General features: G+C 38.4%; 1 protein-coding gene across 3 annotated transcripts in view; it reads right to left on the minus strand.

Annotated features, from left to right (window-relative positions):
• The window catches only part of LOC122558851 (twinfilin-2), a 151,401-nt gene that overhangs the window by 87,196 nt on the left and 37,245 nt on the right, over positions 1-26,960 (minus strand). For all 3 annotated transcript variants that reach the window (XM_043707697.1, XM_043707695.1, XM_043707694.1), the window contains exon 2: positions 21,439-21,516. In XM_043707697.1, coding sequence (XP_043563632.1) covers positions 21,439-21,516 — 78 coding nt within the window. The remainder of the gene's footprint in view (positions 1-21,438; positions 21,517-26,960) is intronic.

Here is a 26,960-nt window from a genome sequence, read left to right on the forward strand (position 1 = left end):
GAACTCAGATTTCTCCAGTTTCCTCATTTCCCCTCACCCCACCTTGTCTCAGTTAAATCCTTCGAACTCAGCACCGCCTTCCTAACCTGCAATCTTCTTCCTGACCTCTCCGCCCCCACCCCACTCCGGCCTATCACTCTCACTTTGACCTCCCTCCACCTATCGCATTTCCAATGCCCCTCGCCCAAGTCCCTCCTCCCTACCTTTTATTTTAGCCTGCTGGACACACTTTCCTCATTCCTGAAGAAGGGCTTATGCCCGAAACGTCGATTCTCCTGCTCCTTGGATGTTGCCTGACCTGCTGCGCTTTTCCAGCAACACATTTTCAGGTATGACATGGTGGGCATCATGGAGCTGTGGCTGCAAGGCGATCAGGTTCGGGGAACTGAACATCCAAGGATATACATCCTATTGAAAGGATAGGCAAGTGGACGGGGGTGGGGTTGCCTTATTAATAAGAAATGAAATAAAATCAATAGTAAGAAGTGAAGTAGGGTCAGATAGTGTGGAATCTGTGTGGGTAGAATTGAGGAACTGCAAAGGTTAAAAAAAAAACATAGTTGGAGTTATATACAGGCCTCCAAATAGTTGGGGCGCAAGCTACACCAGGAGATAGAAAAGATGTGTAAGAAAGGCAAAGTTACAGTGATCATGGGGGATTTCAATATGCAGGTGGATTGGGAAAATCAGGTTGGTAGTGAATAGCAAGGAAAGGAATTTGTGGAATGTCTACGAGATGACCTTTTGGAGCGGCTTGTGGTAGAGCTCACTAGGGAACAGGTAATACTGGATTTAGTGTTGTGTGCAATGAGGCAGACTTGATAAGGGAGCTTAAGGTGAGGAACCCCGAGGAGGTAGTGATCATAATATGATTGAATTTACTCTGCAATTTGAGAGGGAGAAGATTGAATCAGAGGTAACAGTATTATAGCTAAAGAAAAACAACTACAGAGGCATGTTGGTGGGGCTGAGCAGAATTGACTGGGAGATGAGCCATGCAGGAAAGATAGTGGAACAGCAATGGCAGGGTTTTCTGGGAGTAACTCAGGAAACACAGCAAAAATTCACCGCTAGGAAAAAGAAGCATGGTACAGGGAAGTTCAGGCAACCATGGCAGAGTTAGGGAAGTCAGGTATAGCATAAAAGCAAAAGAGAAAGCATATAATGTTGCGAAGAACAGTGGGAAACTAGAGGATTGGGAAGCTTACAAAGAACAGATGCCACCAAAAAAAAGAAAAAAAGGAGTGAGAAGATTAAATATGAGAGTAAGCTAGCCAGTAATATAAAGGAAGACTGTAAGAGCTTCTTTAGATACATAAAGGGCAAAAGAGATGCAAAAGTGGACATTGGACTGCTAAAAAATGACACTGGAGTGATAGTAATAGGGAACAAGGAAATGACTGAGGAAGTAAATAATTACTTTGTCAGTTTTCATGGTGGAAGACATGAGTAATATCCCAAAAGTTCAAGGGAGTCAGGGGACATAGCTGAGTGTGGTGGCCATCACCAAGGAGAAGGTACTAGAAAAACTGAATGGCCTGAAGGTGGATAAATCACCTGGACCAGATGCACTACACCCCAGGGTTCTAAAGGAGATAGCTGAAGAGTTAGTGGAGGCATTAGTGGTGATCTTTCATGAATTGCAAGAGTCAGGAGGGTCTCAGAGGAGTGGAAAATCGCTAATGTGACACCCCTGTTTAAAAAGGGAGTAAGGCAAAAGACAGAAGATTAGCCTAACCTTGGTTGTGGGTAAGATTTCGGAGTCCATTGTGAAGAATGAGATTTCTGAATACTTGTAAGTGTGTGGTAAAATAGGGCAAAGTCAGCATAGTTTCATCAAGTGGAGGTCATGCTTGACAAATCTGCTAGAATTCTTTGAGGATGTAATGGGTAGGTTAGACCAAGGAGAACCAATGGATGTTATCTACCTGGACTTCAGGAAGGCCTTTGACAAGGTGCCACACAGGAGGCTGCTGAGTAAGATAAGGACCTTTGGTGTTAGAGGCAGGGTGCTAACATGGATAGAAGCTTGGCTGTCTTGCAGAAAGCAGAGAGTGGGGAGCAGCCGGTAACAAGTGGTGTTCTGCAAGGGTCAGTAGTGGGACCACAACTTTTCACTTTATACATTAATGATCTCGATGAAGGAACTGAGCTCATTCTGGCTAAGTTTGCAGATGACACAAGGATAGGTGGAGGGACAGGTAGTATTGAGGAGTCGGGGAGGTTGCAGAAGGATTTGGATAGTTTAGGAGAGTGGGCAAAGAAGTGGCAGATGGAGTACAACGTGGGCAAGTGTGAGGTCATGCACTTTGGTAAGAATAGAAGTATGGACTATTTTAAAAATGGGGAGAAAATTCAGAAGTCTGAAATGCAAAGAGACTTGGAAGTTCCAGTTCAGGACTGTCTCAAGGTAAATTTGCAGGTTAAGTCTGCAGTTAGGAAGACAAATGCATTGTTGGAATATATTTTGAGAGGACTTGAATATAAAAGCAGGCTTGTACTTCTGAGGCTTTATAGGCCCTGGACAGACTACATTTAGAGTATTGTGTGCAAGTTTGGGCCCCATATCTCAGGATGGATGTACTGGCCCTGGACCAGGTCCAGAGGAAGTTCACAAGAATGGTCCCAGGAATGAAAAGCTTAACACATGAGGAACGTTTGAGGACTAGACTTAATGGAGTTTAGAAGGATGACGGGGGATCTAACTGAAATTTACAGAATACTGAATGGCCTGGACAGACTGGATATTGGGAAAATGTTTCTATTGATAGGAGAGACTAGGACCCAAGGGCACAGCCTTAGAGTAAATGGAGGACCTTTTAGAATGGAGATAAGAAGACATTTCTTCAGCCAGAGAGTGGTGAATCTATGGAATTCACTGCCACAGTAGGCTTTGGAGGCCAGGTCAGTGAGTATATTTAAGACAGAGATAGATGGGTTCTTGATTGTCAAGGGGAGAAAGCAGGAGAATGGGGTTGAGAAACCTAGCAGCAATGATTGAATGGCAGAGCAGACTTGATGGACTGAATGGCTTAATTTCTGCTTGCATGTCTTATGGTCTGAAGCATGTGACTGCAATCAAGTGGTTTGGAGAGCCCCTGTAGTATTAACGGATAAGATGTTTACGCTGGTAAGTTATGACAGGCAGGCTAAACAAATCAAAGGCATTAATTTTGTTGACTTCAAGATCAGTTTTTTCTGCTCAGTTCAAAGTAAACAAGAACACGTTTTAGTTCAGGGGAATCAGTCAGCTCAGCTAAAAAGTCTTTTCTAGTCTGTGGGGTTGCTAAGCTGGTAGAGCTCGTATAGAAATCTTCAAGTTGTTAGAATTGAGGAAATTTAGCTCCTTAGAGTTTTGAAAAGTTCACGCCCACAAATGCTGAAAGCAATTGCATAACTGTCTCTGTAGTCTGTGGAAAAGGAATTGGAAGCAGTCAGTTAAGTAGGAACTTAAAGAATTGAAACAAGAGTATAATTTCTCTTGATTTGTGTCTCTGTAATAGAAAGTGTTGAGAAACAGGTTGAAACTTTGTCTGTTGTCTTAATATTTTTCTATATTTTTTCTATGTACATCTGTATCATCTGGTTTCTATCTATAATTTCTGTTCTATAGTTAAAAAACAGCTGCATGCTCATGTGAATGCAATTCAGTGACCAACCACCTCATTAACTAACTAAAGAAAAAGAAAATATATTATCCACCAAGCCAGGTTTCATTTTGGAATTCAAATTGTTCAGTAATACCTTTAGCTGGGATCATAACATTTAAAAAATTGCTAATGGGCAGGATGCAATAGTGTTCCTTAAGGGGTTAGTTTAAGACCACTTGCTTTTTTGACATACATTAAAGGCTTGAATTTGGATATATGAGGTACAATCTAAAGATTTGATAATTGTGAAACTCCACAATATAGTTTTTAAAACATCAGATAATAGCAGACTTCAGGAGCGCATAGTTTGTTAAAATGGACAGATGTGTGGCAGATGAAATTTAATGCAAAGAAGTGTGAAGAAAAAAAAGAGAGGAGAGGGAATTGGAAAAATACAAGTACAATGCTTTAAAGGGAATGCTGGGAGAGAGACCTTGAGTAAATGTACAGACATCTTTGAAGGTGACAAGATACACTGAGAAGATTGCTACAAAGCACATGGAGTTCTTGGTTTTATTAACAGAATACAAAATCAAATAAATTATAACAAACTTTAAAAAAAAGCAGGTAGGCCTCAACTGTACTGCTATATTTGGTTTATTAATCCTGACTAAAATGCGTTGCCAAGGCATCAAAAAGGTGGAGAGATTTACTCAGAATAAAAGTTTTTTCAATTGTATGGAGAGGCTGGTTAAAAGGAGCTTTAGGTGCAGTTGTGCAAAATCATGATTCATTTTGATGGAGTTTTGAAGGACAAACCATATTTTCAATGACAGATATATACCGATTTGTTGTAATCTGGAAGCTAACATCTGAAAAGATGATGGAAACAAATTTAACAGTAAAGTTTGAAAGAAATAAATATTTTACAAGGGAAAATATCAGGACTATGGGACAGAGCAGGAAAATGGGATTAATTGAATAGTTCCATTAAAGAGGTTTTCAGGCTGCCTTGACCCTTTTTGTCCTGTATCATTCTACAATTCTATCAGATTAGTCCTTTAGATTATAGCAACAAATTTTAAAAGGGTCTTGTGATACAGTGGTAATGTCTCTAAGTCTGGGGCAGGAGGCCCCAGTTCAAATTCCACTTGCTCCAGAGATATGCCATAGCATCTCAGAACAGGTTGATTAAAATGTCCTATAATTCAGGCTGTTTGTGTATCAAGTGCATCATTTTTAAAAGCCATTGACTTTGCATGGCGTACTAGCTGATCTCATGTTCACCTCCTTATTTTGAGACTTGGCATGTTGGCAGCACTACATTAGAAACAAATGTCAAAGCAAATTTTGTTTCATGGTCTTAGTTTAGACGAGCTACATTTCAATATTATTGGAAATATATTCCACTTAGTAACAACAGCTTGCTTGGGAAAGCTGTCATCAGTTTGTTGGAAGTATGAGAATTAAACTCAATCTCCTAAAAAGGCATCTCCAAGATTCACAGATTATCACTGGTGTCACGTATGTGTACACAATTCAAATAAATGGACCAACAGACCTTTGTCAGTAGTACTGTGAATGCTCAACTGTGTTTAAAACAAAAGGATCCTTAATTTTATAAATAAAGACATAGGATACGAAAGCAAGAAAGTTATGTTACAACATTCAAAACCTTAGAATTTTGCGCTCAGCTGAATATTGTGTTGAATTCTGAGCATCAGACTTCAGGAAGGTCTTGAAGTTTATGCAGATGAGATATTAGGGATGAGGATTGCATTAAATGGGGAACTTGCAGAAGTCAAATTATGTGCAGAGATCAAGGAGTCTTTGTGAAATTTTAATTTCTGACCAGACAACACAGACAGAAATAAAACTTTGAAATCCATTCAGAGTAACTACGCATTGTATAATTGCATTCAATTCCTAAGATACTGCCACATATTCACAAATTTGGATAAAGAACACAAGGTATAAGAGTTCTCAGAAAGAATTAATGTTACCTCTGACCTTGATTGCATTTAAAAAAAATTACACCCATTCCTGAAACAGACTGTTCAAAGAAAGTAGACTGTTCTCATCAGAACTTGCCTAAATCAGACACAGCTGGAATCATGACCTACTTATAAGTAATGCTAGAACTGTTGAATTAGCAATCACCAACAAGCTGACTTTGAAATTTTGAAGTCAGCTGAGATGTGGTCCTGAATGTGCAGCCAACTACCACATACATCTTCCAAACTAAAGTGAACAGATATAAAGGAAACCAACCTTTTGCTGTATTTCATTTTACCCAAATTTGACATGATGTTAGCTGCCTATTCATGGTAATATTTTCCAATGCATTTTTTTTGGCAAATGACCAAGACACACAGCCTCAACAAAATATTGTCATATGAGTGTAATCAAGAGGTATCCAAAATTTGGCATCAGAGGACAGTTGTACAAGCAAGGTAAAGCTTTTCACAAAATAGTAGTTATAGGGTTATATGTAATTTGTACGGTTGAATTTAGTATCTAATTTATAAATAAATTGTAGATTAGATCACAATTTTAATAAATCCCAAATAAAACAGTCAAGCTACAAACACACTATAGAATGGGCAAGAGCAGAAAAACAGGAACAAAAGCAGAAAATAACAATTTATAATTGTATTGCTACTTCCAGCTTCTGGCTCTGCTGCTGGCATTACTGAAACTCTGTATTGTTCAGTTCATAGGGACATCATGTAGAATAAGCATCGTTGGAATGGAATAAAATCAGGTGCACTTCATCTTCCCCTTTTGTGTATTGTTCCTCCCATTATATATTAAAACACACACATTGACGATGGCTTTAAAGTGCATGATGGATGAATGATAATTGATAACTTTAACTATTTTGGACAAAATAATCTCCTGGAATAGCTTATCTGAGTTGGCAACCCTATTTCTCAGTGAAATTTAATAATTATTTATTATAAATGTTATAAATTAGAAAGAGAAGAAAAGTGCTGATGGTCAGTATAGTTAAGTATTTATTCTAGGCGCTTAGAATTAATCAGTCAAACATTCAATCTTAATCTGCTGCTTCTTATACAGGGGAATAATAATCCATTTTACAGATATAGTATTAATGTTGCTACTCAGGTGAGATTTGAGTTCCATTTGTGACGTGTGATGAATTTGTTCTCCTAAACATCATGAAGAGCAGGAGTAGGCCATATGGTGCCTCAAACCTGCTCTGCTATTCAAAACGAAGATGGTTGATCTGGTCTTAGCCTCAACTACTCTCCTGCATGCAAATTGTGTTTTGTGCAAGAGTCACCCAGATCCCTTGTCATGGAATTCTGCAGCCTCTCTTAATTGAAGTAATATTTTATTTTCTAGTCCCACCAAAGTAGATAATCTCTTTGAGGGCAGTAGTGTTCCCTGCCTACAAGTAAGCGAGTCAATTAAGGCATTTTAAAGAATCATTATGCATCCTACTGTCAGTGGATTTATTGACATTTTTCAATCAGTCTCCAACAGTCCCTCTTGTAACACAGTGATAGTCCTTAACCTGGACCAAGAAACACACAGGTTCAAGTCCCACTTGCTCCAGAAGCATGTAATAACATCTTTGAACAGGTCGATTAGAGAAATAGTTCAATCAGTTTCCAGAACACTAGAGGCTTTTGGGAACAGGTTATTTCAAGTGATACGTGTTTAGAGCTTCCCACAACCTGTACTCAAAAGCATTTATAACAAAGGTAAAGGACATGATTCTACTGCAAGCCAACCAGTACGAATGATACAATTACCTATCTCCTAACATCTCCCTTTTCACTGGAAAAAAAAGTTGTATGCACTTTCACTTGAAGTTACCCAATATACTTTGTCACAAAGAAACTTAATGAACAGTTTGCTAGATCTAGTTAGTTCCACTTTTGTCAGTCTCTTCACATGCACTGCATAAATAATCTTTAAATCATGCCAGTCTCCTAATGATGTGAATGTGTTGTAGTTAACAGTTCATCTGGTCTCTGCTCATTCCTTGTATAATATTATATTCCTTCTTCCAGGGAGTGCGGTTCATGTAGTGATTTTAGTTGCTATTGTAACTGTTGTTACTGATCAATTTCTGTTGCTGCTGAATGGTAGATTTTTGGAAATAATGATTCTTCTATATTGTGTAGGTGATAAGATCACGTCTTTCTGGTCAGCTACCTGCAATGGAGGCAAAGCTTCAGTAGTTGTGCATACATATCTACAGTTAAGAAATATCATCTGGTTGTTCACACTCACCATATAAAAATCACACAACATCAGGTTATAGTCCAACAGTCCAACCAGATGAACCTGGTGTTGTATGATTTTTAACCCTGTACACCCCAGTCCAACACTGGCACCTCCAAATCACAAACAAGTAAGTTAACAATTCGCAATACAGATCTCAAGTTGCCACATGCATTAATTCTTGTTCACAGCATTCAGAGTTTGCAATTTAACCTACTCTCCAATGCTTAATGTTAACAAAGGCTTGGCAGTTTTAACAAAGTGAAATGTGGCTTCCTGTTATTTTAGCTTCATTTTGTCACTCATGTCTGATACAACTTCTAGCTTCAATAGTTCTTTTTGTCCCATTGGAAGAGCAGTTTGAGTGTGCCATAGTTTTAGTCTTTGGACTGGACTGCTCTCCGTGCTTTCTGAAGGTAAATTTCTCCACTGAAAAATTGTTTTATACATCTGTCTAGATTTTCTCAATATCTTAATCATCCTTTTGGCAATTTGTATTGCCTCAGTCTATTTGTCTGGGAACTATGGAGTTTGCGTACAATGTTGAATTTCTGAATCCTTTCAAAGCAGCTGAAATCTTCACTCGTGATTGGTTGACCACTGTCATTCATCTTGAGTTCTGGAATGCAGCAATGACTGAAGTATGCTTTCAGACATTCTACACTTTCATTTGTAGCCAACTCGCAGTAGTCAGAATAGTGACAAGATAATCAATTCCTGTGAGAGTGAAGAGGTCAGTTCCAAACTTCATTCATGATCTGCCTGAAAATGTCATGTGTCATAGGCAGCTCTTTAAATCTGCTTAGCTTGGTATGGCTTATATGGTCCTTAACTTAGTTGCCAATGATCGCAGTAGAACACTTTCCTTGCCTTCTTCAGACTAGACTCAATTCTTTGATAGCTTGCATAGATGTGTTTTTCATTTTTCATCTTCTTAGAACTATTACTCCTATTTCCTTTGTACAAATGGCGTGTTTGCCCATCACTTCATCTCTGTATGCCCAATCTACTTTTACAACAACATGTATGTCAGGCCATTCTTTCAATCACTACTTTCTGCTGTATTTGGGAAGCTGCATCTTATTTCTGTGGTCTGAGCAAACTACTTGTTAGATTCAATGTTTCTGCTGAGTTGATGTCATCTAGACCAATGAGTTGCTATTTCTGATTAAATCCAGAAGATTTCAAACTCTCTCTTAGCATCTTCTACTTTCTTCATAGGGAGTGCTGCCCTTGACAGCATATCAGCAAAGATAACTGTTTCTCTCGCTTGTATTTCATCTGCAAATGAAGTAACATCCTCTGATTTAGAAAACTGCTTTGAAGCGACTTGTAATCAGGCTACACTGTCACTTTGTCCCTTCCAAATAGGTATTGATTAAAATGCTCGCGGGCAATAATAATAGTCAGGCATTCTTTCTCCGAGTACAGCATCTTTTAGTTTGCATTAATACCCTAGATGCGAATGCAACTAGTTATTCTTGTTGCCTAAGTCTTCTAGTTCGCAAGTCTTCCAAGTCCTGTCTCATTGGCATCACCATGCAAAGGGACTTCATAATTGAAATTATAGCACCTTAGCACTAGTGTTGTCATCACCAATTGTTCAGTTATAATGATAGTTCTGTGCCTCAACACCACTGCATGCCCTTAAGCAATGAGTTTGAGTAAAAGGTTCACACTCTGATGACAAATTATTCAATAGCTTTGATAAACAGTTCATGAATCCAACAAACTGTTGCATTGCTTTCACATCGTTGGATTCGGCACCTCTGTTATAGTTCTAAATCTTGTGAGGATCTCAGTGAAGTCCTTTCATTTCAGTAAATAACCTATCTTCAGGCATCTTCAATTGAATCCTTTTCTTGTTCAGTTTCAGATTAATCTAGTAAGGTCATGCATTAAATTCTGATTATGATTTGCAATGGCTTCTTCTATTGTGTCTTACATAAACTAGCAGATCATTCACAATAGCTACCAATTTAGAAGGATCACCGTTCCTTGCTGTGTGCAATGATCACTCTTCTGGTATTGGAAATACCAAACAGCATGTATAACTATCTGAATGGTATCCAGAATGTAGTTAGAAAACTAATGCTTTCATCCAATTTCACTTGGCAATAACGATTTCTTGCATCAAGGATAGGAAGAGCCGTTGCCTTGTAAGTTGTAGCAACACTTTTTCAAATGGCTGATATCTCACTAGTAGCCATTTTTATTGGTTTGTTTTGCTGCTTTATAGAATGTGCTTGAATGCAAAGTGATTAAACTTCTTGCAGTAACAGCACTCCATCCTCAATACTGAACAAGCTTAGTTTTCTCTTCTATGATGTGTTCAAAAATATTTATATCCTGTAATTTGGCATTGCTAAAAACATATATTCCTTTTTCCCAGTCTGTTGTTCTCATTCAGTCTGTGATGTCTCTTGGCATAGTGCACAACATGATCTGTTGTCACATTAATTTGCTCCAGCTGATGATTTACAACCTTATTGCTCCTGCACATGCTGATAGACTTCTAAAGAGTAGGTCACAGAGTCATAGAGATGTACAGCAAGGAAACAGACCCTTCAGTCCAACTCGTCCATGCTGACCAGATATCCCAACTTAATCTGTCCCCAATTGCCAGCACTTGGCCCATATCCCTCCAAACCCTTCTTACTCATAAATCCATCCAGATGTCTTTTAAATGTTGTAATTGTACCAACCTCCACCTCTTGCATACACACACCACCCTCTGCATGAAAAAGTTGCCCCTTAGGTCCGTTTTAAATTTTTTCCCTCTCACTCTAAATCTATGCCCTCTACTTCTGGAATCCCCCACCCCAGGGAAAAGACCTTGTTTACTCATCCTATCCACACCCCTCATGATTTTATAAACCTCTATAAAGGTCACTCCTTAGCCTCTGACGCTCCATGGAAAACAGCCTCAGCTTATTCAGCCTCTCCCTATAGCTCAAATCATCCATCCTTGGCAACATCATTGTAAATCTTTTCTGAACCCTTTCATGTTCCACAGTAAGCAAGAGACACTTGCTTTGTCTCTTGCCCAGCTCCTGCGGCTCTACACATAGACTGCCTCGCTGATCTTTGAGGGGCCCTATTCTCTCCCTAGTTACCCTTTTGTCCATAACATATTTATAAAATCCCTTTAGATTCTCCTTAACCTATTTGCCAAAGCTATCTCATGTCTTCTTTTTGCCCTCCTGATTTCCCTCTTAAGTACAGTCCTCCTGCCTTTATACTCTTCTAAGGATTCACTCGATCTCTGCTGTCTATACCAGACATATGCTTCCTTCTTTTTCTTAACCAAAACCTCAATTTTTCCAGTCATCCAGCATTTCCTATACCTACCAGCCTTTCCTTTCACCCAAGAGGAATATACTAATCTCTGGACTCTTGTTATCTCATTTTTGAAGGCTTCCCATTTTTCAGTCACTCCCTTACCTGCGAACATCTGTCCTCAATCAGCTTTTGAAAGTTCTTGCCTAATACCGTCAAAATTGGCCTTCCACCAATTTAGAACTTTAACTTTTACATCTGGTCTGTCCTTTTCCATCACTGTTTTAAAACTAATAGAATTATGGCCATTGCCCTCAAAGTGCTCTCCCACTCACGCCTCAGTCACCTGCTCTGTCTTACTTCCCAAAAGTAGATAGAGTTTTTCACCTCCTCTAGTAGGTATATCCATATACTGAATCAGAAATTTTCCTTTTACCATCGAAACTCTTAACACTATATAGTCCTGGGCTATGTTTGGAATGTTAAAATTCCCTACCAAAACCACCTTATTATTCTTACAAATTTGTTTCTCAATTTCCCGCTGACTATTGGAGGTCTATAATACAACTCCAAGAAGGTGATAATCACTTTCTTATTTCTCTGTTCCACCCAAATAACTTCACTGGATGTTTCTTCTCTTTTAGCAAAAGTGTGCACATGGCAGGATCTCTGATGCCTAAGACAATCCAACCTATGATGAGGTCTTTCAGTTGTCCAAATAAACAAAATTCAGCCAGGTGTATCCGTGCAGTCACATTCTGGCCAATAATTTTCCTCTCGCATTAAGCTCTGATGTTGAAAAAAAATCCTTCATAAGTAATATGGGATTCACTGGCTTTTCTGCTCCTCAATGAGATTTAAGCTGCATAACAACTGGTAGCACTTGTCAGCCCAGAGAGCAGAATTTTAACTCCTATGCTCAGGTTTCTTAACTTAATTTGGTTGCCAATTTATAGTTTTGCTACTGTGTGTGGGGAAGGAGAATCTAATTCTAATTTATAACTCATTTCATTTCTTCAGCAATATGGAGTAGAAAATACACGGCTATTTTGAGTTATCCAGTAATTCAAAGTCACAATTTTTTTTTGTAAACTTTTTCCTTCTTGTTTCAATCTATAGCTCTCTTACAGCTCTGAAAATTCACAATATTCAGCTGCCACATTCTAACACTATTTTTTACTATGATGTGTATTTAATGGCTTCCCACACAAATGCACTTACAGCAGATGTACAGGCCACATACTAAGCATACTCAGGGTACAATTGCTTTTCTCTCCAAACACAGGTCAGCTGCTGGACACAGTATCTTGGTGGCAGACAGGAGGAGCTGGCACTTTTTGAGACCCTCCCCACATGCCACACATCAGCTGCCACATGTAGGAGATCCTCGAGAGATCCAGTGGTAACTATTGCTTTTTTTATTTATAAGTTTAAGAAGTTGAAGAATGAGTGGCTTAATTTCGAGGTCTCTCTCTTCTTACCGGAGAAGGCAGACTGCTGCTTTTTCAGTTGAAAGGTGTTGAGTGACCCTTTAGCTTCGAGAGTCACCTACTGTTTTTAATTGGACAGGAAGCCAATGCTCTGACCATTAATTAACTGGCCAGGGAAAATCACTGTCAGGTTACTATTCAGAACAGTTTTTCAATATCCATTTGGTCCAACCTGCTTTCCTATCTTTGTAGAGTAGGCCAAGTAATTCATTTAGATTGTAAATAATTGAGACCCTATCATTAGCCAATAATCTATCCAGGCTAACATACTACCTCTAAAACCACGAGCTTTTCTTTTGTGCAGGCACCTTTTATGAGGTACTTTTTCACATGCCTTTTGGATATCCAAATAAGTTTTGTCGATTTGGTTCCCCTTTCTCCATCTTGTTTGTTACATTTTCAACAAACTTAAATAAATTTATCAGATAAAATTTCACTTTCATTAAATGACATTGGCTGTACTTAATTGTGTGGTGATTTTCTAAATGCCCTTCTACTACTTCCTTAATAGTGGATTCCCAACATTTTCACAATGACAGATTAGGGTACTGACCTATGATTTCCAGATTTCTCTCTGTTCCTTTCTTAAGTAAAATATTATATTTGTGATACAAGAGAGATCAATCAATTCAGTCACTGGGTAGAACTGTATAAAATATCAAAAAATTGCATTCATATAGTGTTTTCTTGATGGAGTCACAGAGTTGTCACAGTGCAGGAGGAGGTAATTAGCCCATCAAATCTGCATGTGCTCTCTGAATGAACAATTCATCTAATGCAATTCTCATGCCTTCCTTCTGAAGATCAGTCATTGGACTCATAATGCTAACTCTGTTTTCTCTGCAAGATGCTGCCAGACCTGACGAGTATCTTCAGTAATTTCTGTTTTTTCCTCCCATAATCCTGTGCTTTCTTCATTTTCAGATAATACTAATTTCCTTTCAAATTTTTGTCGCTAAAGAGCCTGTTTCCACCACACATTCCAGCACTTAATTTGATGCATGAACCTTTTCTTTCAAGTAACTCTTTTTTGCTTCTTTTGCAAATTATTTTTAATCTGTGCTCTCTCAGTCTCAGACCCCTCATGATTCTGAATACCTATCAGATCTCCTATCAGCCTTCATTTTCAAAGATGATAGCTTCAGTTTCCTCAACCTAGCTTCGTAATTGAAATTCCTTATTCCTGAAACCACTTTTGTGATTTTTTTCCCTGCACCCTCCTAAAGGGCAATGCCCAATTAAAACATTCCCAAATCCTTCAAAGGAATATTACCTAACCAAATTTGTCAATCAATTTACATGCAGAAATGTTAAGGCAAGACTCAAAAGGTGTTTTAAAGGAGCATCTTAAAGAAAGGGAAAGAGGTACGGAGATATGTGGACAAAATTCCAGGGCTTAAGGCCACACTGCTGAAGATACCACTGCCTATCAAGGACAAATCAAAATCATGGAACTGCAAGTAGTGGGATTGAGGTGCATATATAACCTAGAGGGCTATGGGTCTGAGATTTCAGGGCTAGGGATGAGGATACAAACATATTTGAAAACAAAGATGAGAATTTTAAAATCAAGGTTCTGAGCCAATTGGGCAGCTGTGATGGTGAACAGGACTCGATGCAAGTTAGGGTGTGGGCAGCAGAATTTTGGAATGATAAAAATTTGGCCAAGCGAGCACTGCAATAGTTAAAGTCTAGTGGTAACAGGTATCAATGAGTAATAGTGGGTAAGATGGGTTATCTTATGGATCTGAAAGTAGATGGGCTTCAAAAGGCAGAAGACACAAAAGCTTATGCATGGTCTTCTCAGTGTTTGAAAGTTACCAGTAAGGGGATGAAGTCAATGGTTAGAAAAAGATTATGGGGAGGGCCATTCATTCTATCCAATACTTAGCTGGATAAAATTTATCTTCATATAGTATTAATTATCAGATAAATAGCATGACAAATCAGAGGTAATAGTGGTGTCAAGAGGTGTAGTGATTATGTCATTAATGTACATGTGAAATTCAATACATTTATGAATAATGTTGTCTAAAGACTTATGTAAATGAGAAAACAGGAGTGGGCCATGAATAGAAACTCCTGAAGAATGTCAAAAGAGAAACCATTGCAAGTGGTTCTCCACTTACAACTAGACTGAAATGGAAACAAGAAAGAGCTTTCAACCCAGCTGGGCAAGGAGGAACAGCATTGAATGAAGTCTGTTTGATCAATTACATTAAAGTCTGGAGATTAATCAAGAATCAGGATGAGTGTTAGATCACCATCATACCAGGGTACCATTTGTAATTTGATCAGTTCAGTGGTGGAGGAAGCCTCAGTGTTGAGATTCAAACATTACTTTTTTTAAAAATCCATGATCATCCATCTTTACAGAAAGCCTGAAAACATGAATTTCCCAATTAAAAGCCCAAGACGATTATTTAGAATTATTCAGATATTCACGGTCTAGAGTTTTTAAAAACTCAAAAGAACTGTATTGGTGGAATATTCTGTTATACAGCTGAAATTTAATGATGGGTCTAGAAGGAATAATTACATCCAGGGAGGCAGGTTGGTTTTCTCACGCAATTCTCAGTTCATTTTACATTTGCATGCATGAAGAGCAGGGCACATCTTGTGGCTGCTGGGCAGAAAGTTAAGAACTTCTTACCTTAAGGGGCCATAAGTCCTGAAGATGTATTTAATAGGGTGGGAGGAAGCCAGGAGAATCACTCATACTTCTGGAGTGGATGCCAGCAGCTAAATGTTCTGGTCGTTCTACCTAACACTGGTCAATATGACATCCTTGTACCAAAAGATCACTAACTTCTTTATAATGCCCATTGCAATCCAGTCTCCCTCACTTGGTCTCCCTCCATGTCCTTTGCAACTTAGATCACTTCCCATCGAAGGCATAGCAAAGGTAAATACTATCGAAGGATGACAAAGTAGCAGCAACTCACTCCAAAGTCCAGCAAGTACAGTACTGCATCTGTGGTGTGCTTCTTAAATGCAGACAGGAATCTGGAGGAACTTACTGATTCTCATGAAGAAATTATTTGGCATGGGGAATTTAATCCTGGAGAGCTGGCCTTTCCCCATGTTAGGAACCTGGTTTTTGGCTTCCCGTGTAATTAAGTTTCCTGTCTAGCTTTCTTCCTGCTTCCAGGAGCAGCTCATAATTCCAGTATGTAAGCTTGACAGAGCAAGCAAGTAATTTTGAATCCCTGCTGGAAGTGTTGTGAATGCTACAATAATTAATATTTAAGTGGAGTGGAGGAAAGATGTTGTTAAAACCTGGTAAAAATTATACTGATGTCTTAATTTTTTATTCTGCAAGACAAATGCTTCATATTTCTAATTTGATCATTATACTCACTCCAGAGGAACCTCAATTATCCAGCATTCGATTGTCTGAATTTTGGAATATCTGTCCCGATGCTTTGCTAAACTGTGTTATCCTGCATTCGATTATCCGAACATTTGATTATCCGAACAAAATGCTCCTCGCCCGTGTTGCTCGGATAATTGAGGTTCCTCTGTATATCTAACAGAATACAGACTCACTTTACAGATTAATGGGTAATTATGGTTTATGTTAGCAAAAGTATATTTTTTATTATGGACCAGTATACAAGCAAGGCTTAATTTGGTGCTGTTATACAGACAATTGAGTAAATGCATATCTTAGTGATGTAACATTCATATAAATAAAAGCAAAGTACTGTACATGTTGAAAGCTGAAATAAAAACAGAAGGTACTGGGAAATTCAGCAGATCAAGCAGCATCTGAGAAGAGAGAAACAGTTAGTCAGTTAATGTGTAGCAATTTGGCGATGTGGTCATTTGACTGGATAGTTCCTGAATATTGAGTGCCAAATTTCATTCTAGGGCACAACATTCTTACATTTTATATGTTTGTGGTATCTGGAAATCAATAGTTTGCCTAACATTTATTTTTCCTTCCTAGTTGCCCTGGAGAAAGTGGTGGTGAGATATCTTCTTAAACTGCTGCAGACCTTGGGGTGCAGGGATACCCGTAGTGCTGTTAGGAAGTTCCAGTATTCTGACAAAGTGCTAATGACAAAACAGTGATACAGGTTCAAGTCAAGATGGTGTGTAATTTGAAAGAGAACCTCGAGGTGCTCATATTCCCAATTTACTCAAGTAAGATGTAAGTTGACAACGGCAAGACTCAAGGTCGTGGGCGGCACGGTGGCACAGTGGTTAGTACTGCTGCCTCACAGCGCCAGAGACTTGGGTTCAATTCCTGCCTCAGGCGACTGACTGTGTGGAGTTTGCACATTCTCCCTGTGTCTGCGTAGGTTTCCTCCGGATGCTCCGGTTTCCTCCCACAGTCCAAAAATGTGCAGGTTAGGTGAATTGGCCATGCTAAATTGCCCATAGTGTTAGATGCAGGGGTAAATGTAGGGGAATGGTTCTGGGTGGGTGCGCTTCGGCGGTTCAGTGTGGACTTGTTGGGCCGAAGGGCCTTTTTCCACACTGTAAGTAATCTAATCTAAAAGAAATCTAAAGTCCTAAAGCTTGGACATGATTGTCCCATAGTTTAGCCAGATAGGATCACCCATCACAAGGCTTTGCTCCCTAGAGCTACACAAAGCAGGTTGGAACATATACCAGTAACACAGTTGCCCTTTTAGAATACAATAAAGAGTAAAGCTGGCTGTCAATCATTAACAGTGCCTCGGTGTATTGTTGACTTGCCTGGCTGAGCTACCGGATAACTTGAGTTTGCTTTACTGTACAGGGTTGACTTGGCTTTGCACGGTCACCCCCAAGTCTATCATCCTGAAGTTATGAGAACGAAATTTACAGTAATGATGGCAATTTTAACACGTGGAGAACTAAGTGAGAAGGAGATGTATTGGGGTTCACAGGCTCACAAGAAAAGGAAATAAAGTTGAGAAGAATGAACCTCCTTCATCCTGCAAGTGAGCTTTGATCCCTAACAACTCATTACAAATATAATGACTGAGCTAGTATCAAAATTATCCACCCCAAAGATCAATACAGGAAGATTGTATAAAATACAAAATTGATAAGAAATGATTGTAAATAACCATGTTTTTAATTTATCAAATGAGGAATAATTAGGGCGCAAGTGTTTGATTGGCACTCCTCAATGAGATCAAAGCAGACTTCCACAGCCATTGAAAATGGGACAAACCTATACTAACCAGAGATTTTAAAAAGTGCTCCCTCCAGGTACATGGAAGTCAAACATTGAGCATCTATTACTCTCCCTTGTTTTTTTCTTTTCATTTTACGTACCCTCTTCTCTCTCTGCCTTGTCTTCTCCCTCTTTCTCCTTAAATTTTCTACCATGCTCTGCTCCACCCCAAAATTAGCTCTTTCTTCAATACTTTATTGAAGTTATCAATGGCCTCATCTCTCTTCCTTACTCACCCTCTTTTTCTCCCCCCTTTCTTTTCTTCACACCTTCTGTCCCTCCCCATCTTTCCACTTTCTAAAATGTATGGAATAAAAGCACTGACTCGGAGACAAGGCAGGCCTGTTGTAAATGTCTCCAGGCATGCTTGGGATCAATATTTTAACAGAAGAATAATTAGTGCAAATCAGAAAGATTTCATTTAATATGGTCAGGCAAAACCAACAAGGAGAATATAGAAAGGGAAAATGTGCACACAGTGTAAGAAAGATAAAAGGGAATTGAATAAACATTTTATAAAAGATAGGGAAATTGGACTAAGTATCACAGCCATGAAACCAAATAGCCTCCTCCTGTTCTGATCCCTCAGGTATGGTAAACAAAGCCAAGACTTTAGATCAATTAAGATGAAGTTAACACCGAGAACTGCTCATTTCTTTTGGGTACCGGAGCCAAATAGAAACCAAATAGTTTATTACTGTATATATCTTCTGATCTTACAATCTGAGGGATGTTTCAGAAATGCTGAATATCTCTAGAGCTATTGACAGGCTCTGGCCTTGTGCATTGTGAATCCCTTCAAAGCTGTAAAAATCTACATCTACAGCAGATATGAAAGGAGAATTGGACAGATAGGGCTTTCATTAAAAGTTGTTGAATTTCTTACTTTCTAAACTCCAACAGATTGAAGCTGTCCTATCCTGTTCAACTTTTACTCATAAGATAGCCTACACATTTCTGGTATTGATCTGATTAAACTTTATTTGAATGGCTTACAACATATTTACATCCTTCTTTAAAAAAGGTGACCAATACTGAGTACATCACTCCAGATATAGACTCAGCAATGTGCTTATAACTGAAGCATCCTACAGCTGTATTAAATTCTCATTGGAATAAATGATAATGTTCTATTAGCTTTTCTAATTAATGGCTTTACCTGCTTATAGTGCTTATAAGCACTAGGGCATCCAGTTCCACCTGGCCTCAAAGATCTGCTTTAGAAAGTATGCCCCCCTTTTTATTCCCCTTGCCAAAATGGACAATTTCACATTTTCCCACATCACACTTCATTTGCCACATGCTTGCTCATTCGCTTAATATCAATATTTTTGAAGCATCTTTATGATCTCATGACAATGTACTTTCTTATCAATGAGTCATCAGCAAATTTAGCAATCTTATCTTGCACCGCTCCATCCAAGTCATTTATATAAATTGTAAACAGGTAAAGTCTCAGCACTGGTCCCTGTAGGACACCAGTCAATAAATCTTGCAAATTCATCTAAGTCTTCATAGCTGAGACCTGATGTTTTAAGATAGGTAACAAGACTATAGATGGTATGGACATGCCAAAAACGACATAGTATCCCTGAGTCTTTTATAGATAACGAGTAATTGAAAAATTAATAGCAGCTTCCTTAAGTTTGGCAAAATAAAATTCTAAATGCAAATATTATAATAGAATGCACAAGATGCTGAACTGTTGGAAACATAATTGGAAAGAAGCAGATTCTATACAAAACGAGACAACTGAATCCAAAAGCATTGCACATTATCTACGTACATGGTAACCTGTGTAATATTTTCTTTTATATCAGTAACATGTTTTCATTCTTTGCAGCAAACTTATGATGTTGCTCCCAGTCCAGTCCAGCCAAAACCATCAGCTGTACGCACTATTTTAAGCACAGCCTGCAGCTGTCATCATTTTCAGAGAAAATGACAAGTCCCATCATGTTATTCAAGTCACCTGACATCACAACATGTTTAGTACCCCAATCCACCCCCCAACACTGAATTGCTTCATAAAGCTATTCCACCATGTAAAAACAAATTCTCAGCAAAGTACATAATGTTCGTAATCTATATTTTCCAGTGTACTGTTGACAGTAACAGAAACCTATCTTGTGAAATTTAGAGGTGCAAGAACTGTCCAGGTTATTGATTACAGAGTAAAACATATTGGACCTTGATTCCATCCTAGCCCATGTCACCTTTTTTGGACTTCTCTTGGCACTTTACAGTCCTGGAAGTGATAATTAGACTGATGAACTGGTAGACAGATATGTCAAAACCAATCTAGTAATCAGGAGATGCAACTCAGGATGAGTTATACCTTCGCATCCCCTCACTTTCAAAAGAGGTTAGGATGGTGGTTCATAGTAAGTTACTTGAACTGATGATAAACAGGATGAGTGTTTGGGGAATTGTAAATCCAGATTGTAACTCTCCCAGGACAATACATCAATAAACATGTTACGCCATTTGGTACACCCTTTTAAAGAAAAGACAGTATGATATTTTCCCTCTTGAAATGTTAACAAAATAAAAAATTGACCTTCATTTGCATGATATTCCATCCTCGATCATCTTAACAAGGGATGCCAAAATGCCAGAAATTAAATTAGCTTACCAATTAAAGAGTGCATTTATATCTACTAACTGAATTTTCAGTCAGTGTAACTCCTATTGTTATCAAGTGTCACAAAACCCATCAAAAAACTAGAGAATGGAATGCCATATGGAAGCATCACAATATTTTAAAATTAAGACCCTTTAAGAAATCTGATATAATGGTGAAAAATAAATAATACATTTTGGGTGTCAGATCAAGTTTAGCATGGTTTAGAAAAGTTTTGGATATACTATTCTTTTTGCACCATATCCAATGATGTGTCTTTAGCATCAGACCAGTATTTCCTCTTGTAGCTATATAAGATTCTCCTTCCCCACACTGGTAGTCTGAAATAAGACTGACCATTTGTTCCTATATTGCGGTCTAATTGTGACAAATTTATCCTAGGTGTTGCAACTTACCATGGGTATGAGTGATGATACTCAAACATATTTAACTTAGAGAGATAGATGACTTTAATTCCAAAAGTCTGTATCCGATATGAACACGGGTCCTCCCTTTCAACCTAAGTTATTAGTGAACACCTTTTACAATTGTCATGTTTCATTTAATCAAGGATGAATCACTACATACTAATTTCATACATAGGTATCCAAAGGGGTTTTATTTTCCAATAGTGTTAATGCATTTTGAGAAGGACAACTCAGACACTGTCCCATCAAACAGCCAGTCAGGACGGCCATGAAAATCTATCCATAACTGGAGAGTTTATACGAGCGGAATACATGTGTCTAATAAATAATTAACAAGAGGCATTCTTTTCTTTAAAAAAAGTTAAATAGTTGCTCTTAAATAAAACTTGGTCAGAAGCACATGAATATTGTGATAATTATGACACAAAGGTCTTTCCAGTTGCACTTTTAAACTTCAACACAAGCCAGAGTTCTTGCTCTTCTTCACATACAATATTTCAACCTATATAAAAATAGCAGTTGTGTTCCTTTCCAAAACCAAAATTTTTAATTAGAGGTGAATACAATATAGTGAATGAATAAAACAAGCAAAACTCACCATCTTTGATTATAACTTTCATAATGCGAATAGATCCATTGCGGGCCTTTGCAAAGAAGTCCTTCAGTTCCCTGGTAGCTAGGAGAACCAGAAACATGTTGATTCAATAAAATCCCACTAACTACTCTTTCCAGCAAAACTTAACAACCAATTTAAGCTTTTCAGAGACTATTTTGCCAAGTCAGACTGTGTTGTGGAAACTGTGAAGTACACAGTAAAGCACCGATGACTCCAGTATTCGATACTCTGTGTGCGCATGTGATCAGAAGAACTTGATACCACCGTGGGTGAACATAATCCCCAAATTTAGCTGGGAATGGCAAGGCCAATGGAACAGCTCAAGTGATCATTTATGATATATATATATTACGTAGCTGTATGGCATGCAGCATACTCAGTCTTCTGGTCTTTTATTCATTTAAATTAATAGAAACATAACAAACATAATTCTTCTGCTGTGCCAGTTGTGACAACCTGCATTTAAATAGCACCTTCTGTGTAGAAAAATATTTCCATGATGTTTCACTGAGGGATAATGAGAAGAAAATTGACAAACAGATACATTGGGAGAAAGGGAGGACTGCAGATACTGGAGATCAGAGTTGAAGAATGTGGTGCTGGGAAAGCAAAGCCGGTCAGGCAGCATCCGAGAACAGGAGAGTTGATGTTTCGAGCATAAGCGCTTCATCATGATTCAAGTATAAGCCCATCATCAGGATTCCTGATGAACGGCTTATGCTGGAAATGTCGATTCCCCTGCTCCTCAGATGCTGCCTGACCGGCTGTGCTTTTCCAGCACCATACTCTTTGAAACAGATATCGAGAAAGGCAAAATGTTTAGTCAACGTTGTGTGTTTATAGGTAGATTTTAAATAAAGGAAAAGAAGCAGTGAGTCCAAGTTTTAGGGAGGGAATTTCAAAGCCTATATCCAGATTACATAAGGGATGGCTCTCAATGATCAAAATAAGTTTTGGAACACACAATAGGTCAGAGTTACAGGAATGCATAATTCTTAAATGGGAGAGAGACTGAAAACGATTACAAAGGTTGAGAGATTGGGACAATGAAGTGATTTGAACACAGAGGTGAATGTTTCAGATTGAGGGATTGTGAACCAATACAGCACATGAAGGTTGAATAGGACATGGTCTAGGTTAGGATATGGACAGCAAAGCTTTCGATGAGTTGTGTTTATTAAAGGTTGGAAAATTGGAAACTGACAAAGTGCATCAGATAATTTAAATTATATTTTGAAACAGGAATGTTAACATGTAGAAGCAAAATACTATAGAGACTAGAAAATTGAAATAGGAATAAGATATACTGGAAATCTTTACATGAGATATATCTGTTTTTTTTTTCCACAGATGTTAACATTTCTACGAGGATATTGCCTGGTAGGAAGGAAAGGTCTTATGGGGAAAAGCTGAGGGACATGAGGCTGTTTTCGTTAGAGAGAAGGTTGACAATAAGATAATCAGAGGGATAAATAGGATGGACAGAGAGAGCCTTTTTCCTCAGATGGTGATGATGAGCATGAGGGGACATAGCTTTAAGTTGAAGTGTGATAGATATAGGACAGATGTCAGAGGTAGTTTCTTTACTCAGAGAGTAGTAGTGACATGGAATGCACTGCCTGCAACAGTAGTAGACTTGCCAACTTTAAGGGCATTTAAATGGTAATTAGATAAACACATGGATGAAAATGAAATAGTGTACAATAGATTGGTTCCACAGGTCTGCACAACATTGAGGGCTGAAGGGCCTGTACTGCGCTGTAATGTTCTATGTTCTATGTTCTATGCTCTATTTCAAGTCATCAAAACACCCTCATCAGTTTTCAATGAAAGGTATCAATCTGAAACACAACTCTGTTTCTCTCCATAGACATTATCTGACCTGCTGAGTTTTTCTAGCATTTTCTGTTCTTATTCTGTCATCTACCACTACTTGACAATTTATTTGTCCTTTTTCCAAGTTGTCGCGGATGTTTGAAAGAATAATTTCCACTGCTGCATGGTTAGAAATAAGCATTTGTTACTTTTCTGCCTATGAACATAAGAAATTGGAGCAGAAGACCAAAAATCCTGTCATTCAATATAATTATGCTCAACTTTGGGTTTTAACTGCATTTTTTCACTTGGCCCCCATTTCCTTTCATTCAGTGAGAGAACAAAATATATCTATTTATATACCCAGGTCTCTCTAAATATCAACATTTCCAACTTCCATGCCTAAAATGAAAACAAAAAGCAGAAGCAATGCATGTAAACTGATGTCCATTTCAAGAAAAATAACATTTGCCAAAGTTGGAGAGTCAAACTTGTTAACTTTAAAATGTATTTCAAATAAAAATCCCAAAATGACCAGTTTGTAAGAGTTCTAGATTGATTAGATTAGATTAGATTACAGTGTGGAAACAGGCCCTTCGGCCCAACAAGTCCACACCGACCCGCCGAAGCGAAACCCACCCATCCCCCTACATTTACCCCTTACCTAACACTATGGGCAATTTAGTATGGCCAATTCACCTGACCCTGCACATCTTTGGACTGTGGGAGGAAACCGGAGCACCCGGAGGAAACCCACGCAGACACGGGGAGAACGTGCAAACTCCACACAGTCAGTCGCCTGAGGCGGGAATTGAACCCGGATCTCTGGCGCTGTGAGGCAGCAGTGCTAACCACTGTGCCACCGTGCCGCCCACTGTGCCGCCCATTGATTGGCAATGAACTTTCATTAAGACAAAGAATTAGTTAGGTGTCAGTTCTGGTGGAACTGATTGATGATGTTAACACAGATAATCTTGGCAAAAAGAACATAATTTTCCTTTCTTTGAAGACCCATCACTTCTGAAGATTAAGACAAGACTTCTTATCTGCCAGAATTTTACATTTGTTTGTCTTCCTGTCGCCATGAATAAAACATGGGGTAGAATCTTGATTTTTTTAGATTAAATGTGGAGGCAGGCTTAAAGCTGAAGATATTTCCCCTTCTCATGAAAGCTATCCAGGCGAGAAGGGAAGGGAACAAAAAATATATCTTTGGATGACAAATTGTTTGTTTAATGGGGTATCTCCCCTCTGACCTTAATCCTATGCCCCCTTATATTACATTTCCACTCTGTGAAAAAGAGTCCAACTAACTACCCTATCCATGCCTTTGATAATTTTGTATGGTTCTATCAGGTGGTCCCCTCAGCCCCCAACACTTTTTAGCAAAAACAATCCAAGATTGAACAAAGAAGAGCAAAGACGTGGGTTTCCTCCAGGTGCTCCGGTTTCCTCCCACACTCCAAAAATGTGCAGGCCAGGTAAATTGGCTGTGCTAAATTGCCCATAGTGTTAGGTGCATTACTTAGAGGGAAATGGTTCTGGGTGGGTTAATCTTCGGAGGGTCGATTTGGACTTGTTAGGCCGAATGGCCTGTTTCCACACTGTAGGGAATCTAAATAAATAATTAAACAGCACACGGTCAATAGATGTGAAGCTGGAAAAGCACAGCAGGTCAGGAAGCACCTGAGAGCAGGAAAGTCAACGTTTTGGGCTGTACTTTCAAATGAACCAGTTGGACTATAACCTGGTGTTCTGTGATTTTTAACTTTGAATGGGGGAAATATAGAACTCCAAGGTCTCAAAATATAATATTCTCTATCCAGGAAATAAGGTCATAATTAAAGTGCTGGAGTTTTGGAATCACTGTACGGAGGAAAACAATATTAAAATAATTCCAAATCAACACGAGTTCAGGCTGACTAATGAGCCAAACTTGAAGAACAGGCTTGACGATGACATTGAACAAGGTATCACTGAATTGACACAGATGCACTGATGGAAAAAGAAACGAGCTGGATTCACTATGCTTTCTCAAATTTTCCTGCAATTGCTATGTCATGAGAACAGCAAATCATAAAAGGTCATGAGAGCCCCCTTGATATAGCAAGTAACAGAATATTCAAGATCAAGTTCCAACAAAAGCTAATTTTTAGAGCCCAAATGTAAGCAGATTATCCTCAGTTGTAAGATGGAGCTGTTGAGACTTTGATATTGTTCATTACAATGCACCACTGTTGAACACAGTTCGCAACTGAAATTGACACCCTTTTTCCAAACTTTATGCTCCAACAAACAAGCTCATCCCTCACAGCAATAGTAAATAACAAATTATTATTGTCAACGTAAGTTTGCCTGTAATGAGCAATCATAGTGATTTAACAAAATGTGTGGTCATTAGAGGGGAAGTTAATAAAGAAACTTGTAGGAGTATACTAAAAAAAATTGGTAAATCTGAGTAAGGGTACACAACCAAAAAGGTTTGCGAGCGATTGGCAAAGAACATAAGCTCCATTCTTCACAATGGCAGAAATTGCAGTCACCTATACCACCCCTCTCCTCCTTTGGGAGAACTTGAAATGCTTGTTTGAAGTCAGTGAGCAAGTGACCTGACCAAGTGGCATCAAGTACAGTTTATACCAAGTGATATAAGAACAAGGACAGGTGAACGGAGATAAGATATGAATCAGTTATGGTTTTGTTGAAAAGCTGAATCGGTTCAAGGGGCTAAATGTCTCTCTAGTTTAATTTTTCTATGGAACAGATTACTTTCATTCCACAATAAAATTAAATAATGCAGCAGAGTGGTTTGATATTTGGCTATAATTCCATACGTAAAATACGATTTTGATTTTTTGCATTACTGCTGAATCCAATTTTGTGTAGAACTTATATTTGCAATAAGTATTGGGCTATTTCAGTTATTAACAATAAAGTTACTCCTTGAGGAAATATCCAGTCATTGCTTGTTTTAAATATTATGGTCTGGTTATCCTGCAGCATTCCGTCATGAAACAGCTGTGCTTTCATTGTTTGTATTTGAATCATGGGACAAAACTAGGCTGGTATGAATTAAATAATAGTAAGACATATATCACTCACCCAAACTTCTAGAACTGTAAGGTTTTTGGACAATAGAATACAAATTAGTTCACTGTTAACCAAGCTTGCCACAGAATGGATGACACTAGACAACCTCTTTCTCTGGAAGCATTTTTTGGATGCCTCCAAAGGCTCTTATTTAACCTGATTTAGTCAATAATGGGACTGAGATCTGCAGAAGAACACACTTATATGATAGGCGTTTGATTAGCTCATTTATTTCTAACAACCTCTGTATATAAAAACTCTTCAAGACATGATATATAATCGCTTAATTTGGCATATAGCAGATTATGATCATTTTTAACCTAGGGCAGTGACATTTAGAACACTTGTGAACTGCAGACATCTTTTTATCTCCGTAAGACCATAAGATATAGGAGCAGAATTAGGTCATTCGACCCATCGAATCTGATCCGTCATTCAAGTTCTCAACTCCATTCTCTTGCCTTCTCCCCATAACCGTTGATCTGTTTACTAATTAAGAACTTCTCTATCTTTGTCTTAAATATACTCAATGACTTGGCCTCCACAGCTGTCTGCAGCAATGAGTTCCACAGTTGAAGAAATTCCTCCTCCTCGTCAAC

The sequence above is a fragment of the Chiloscyllium plagiosum genome, chromosome 18 (genome assembly GCF_004010195.1).
Source record: "Chiloscyllium plagiosum isolate BGI_BamShark_2017 chromosome 18, ASM401019v2, whole genome shotgun sequence".
In the NCBI taxonomy this organism is placed as follows: domain Eukaryota; kingdom Metazoa; phylum Chordata; class Chondrichthyes; order Orectolobiformes; family Hemiscylliidae; genus Chiloscyllium; species Chiloscyllium plagiosum.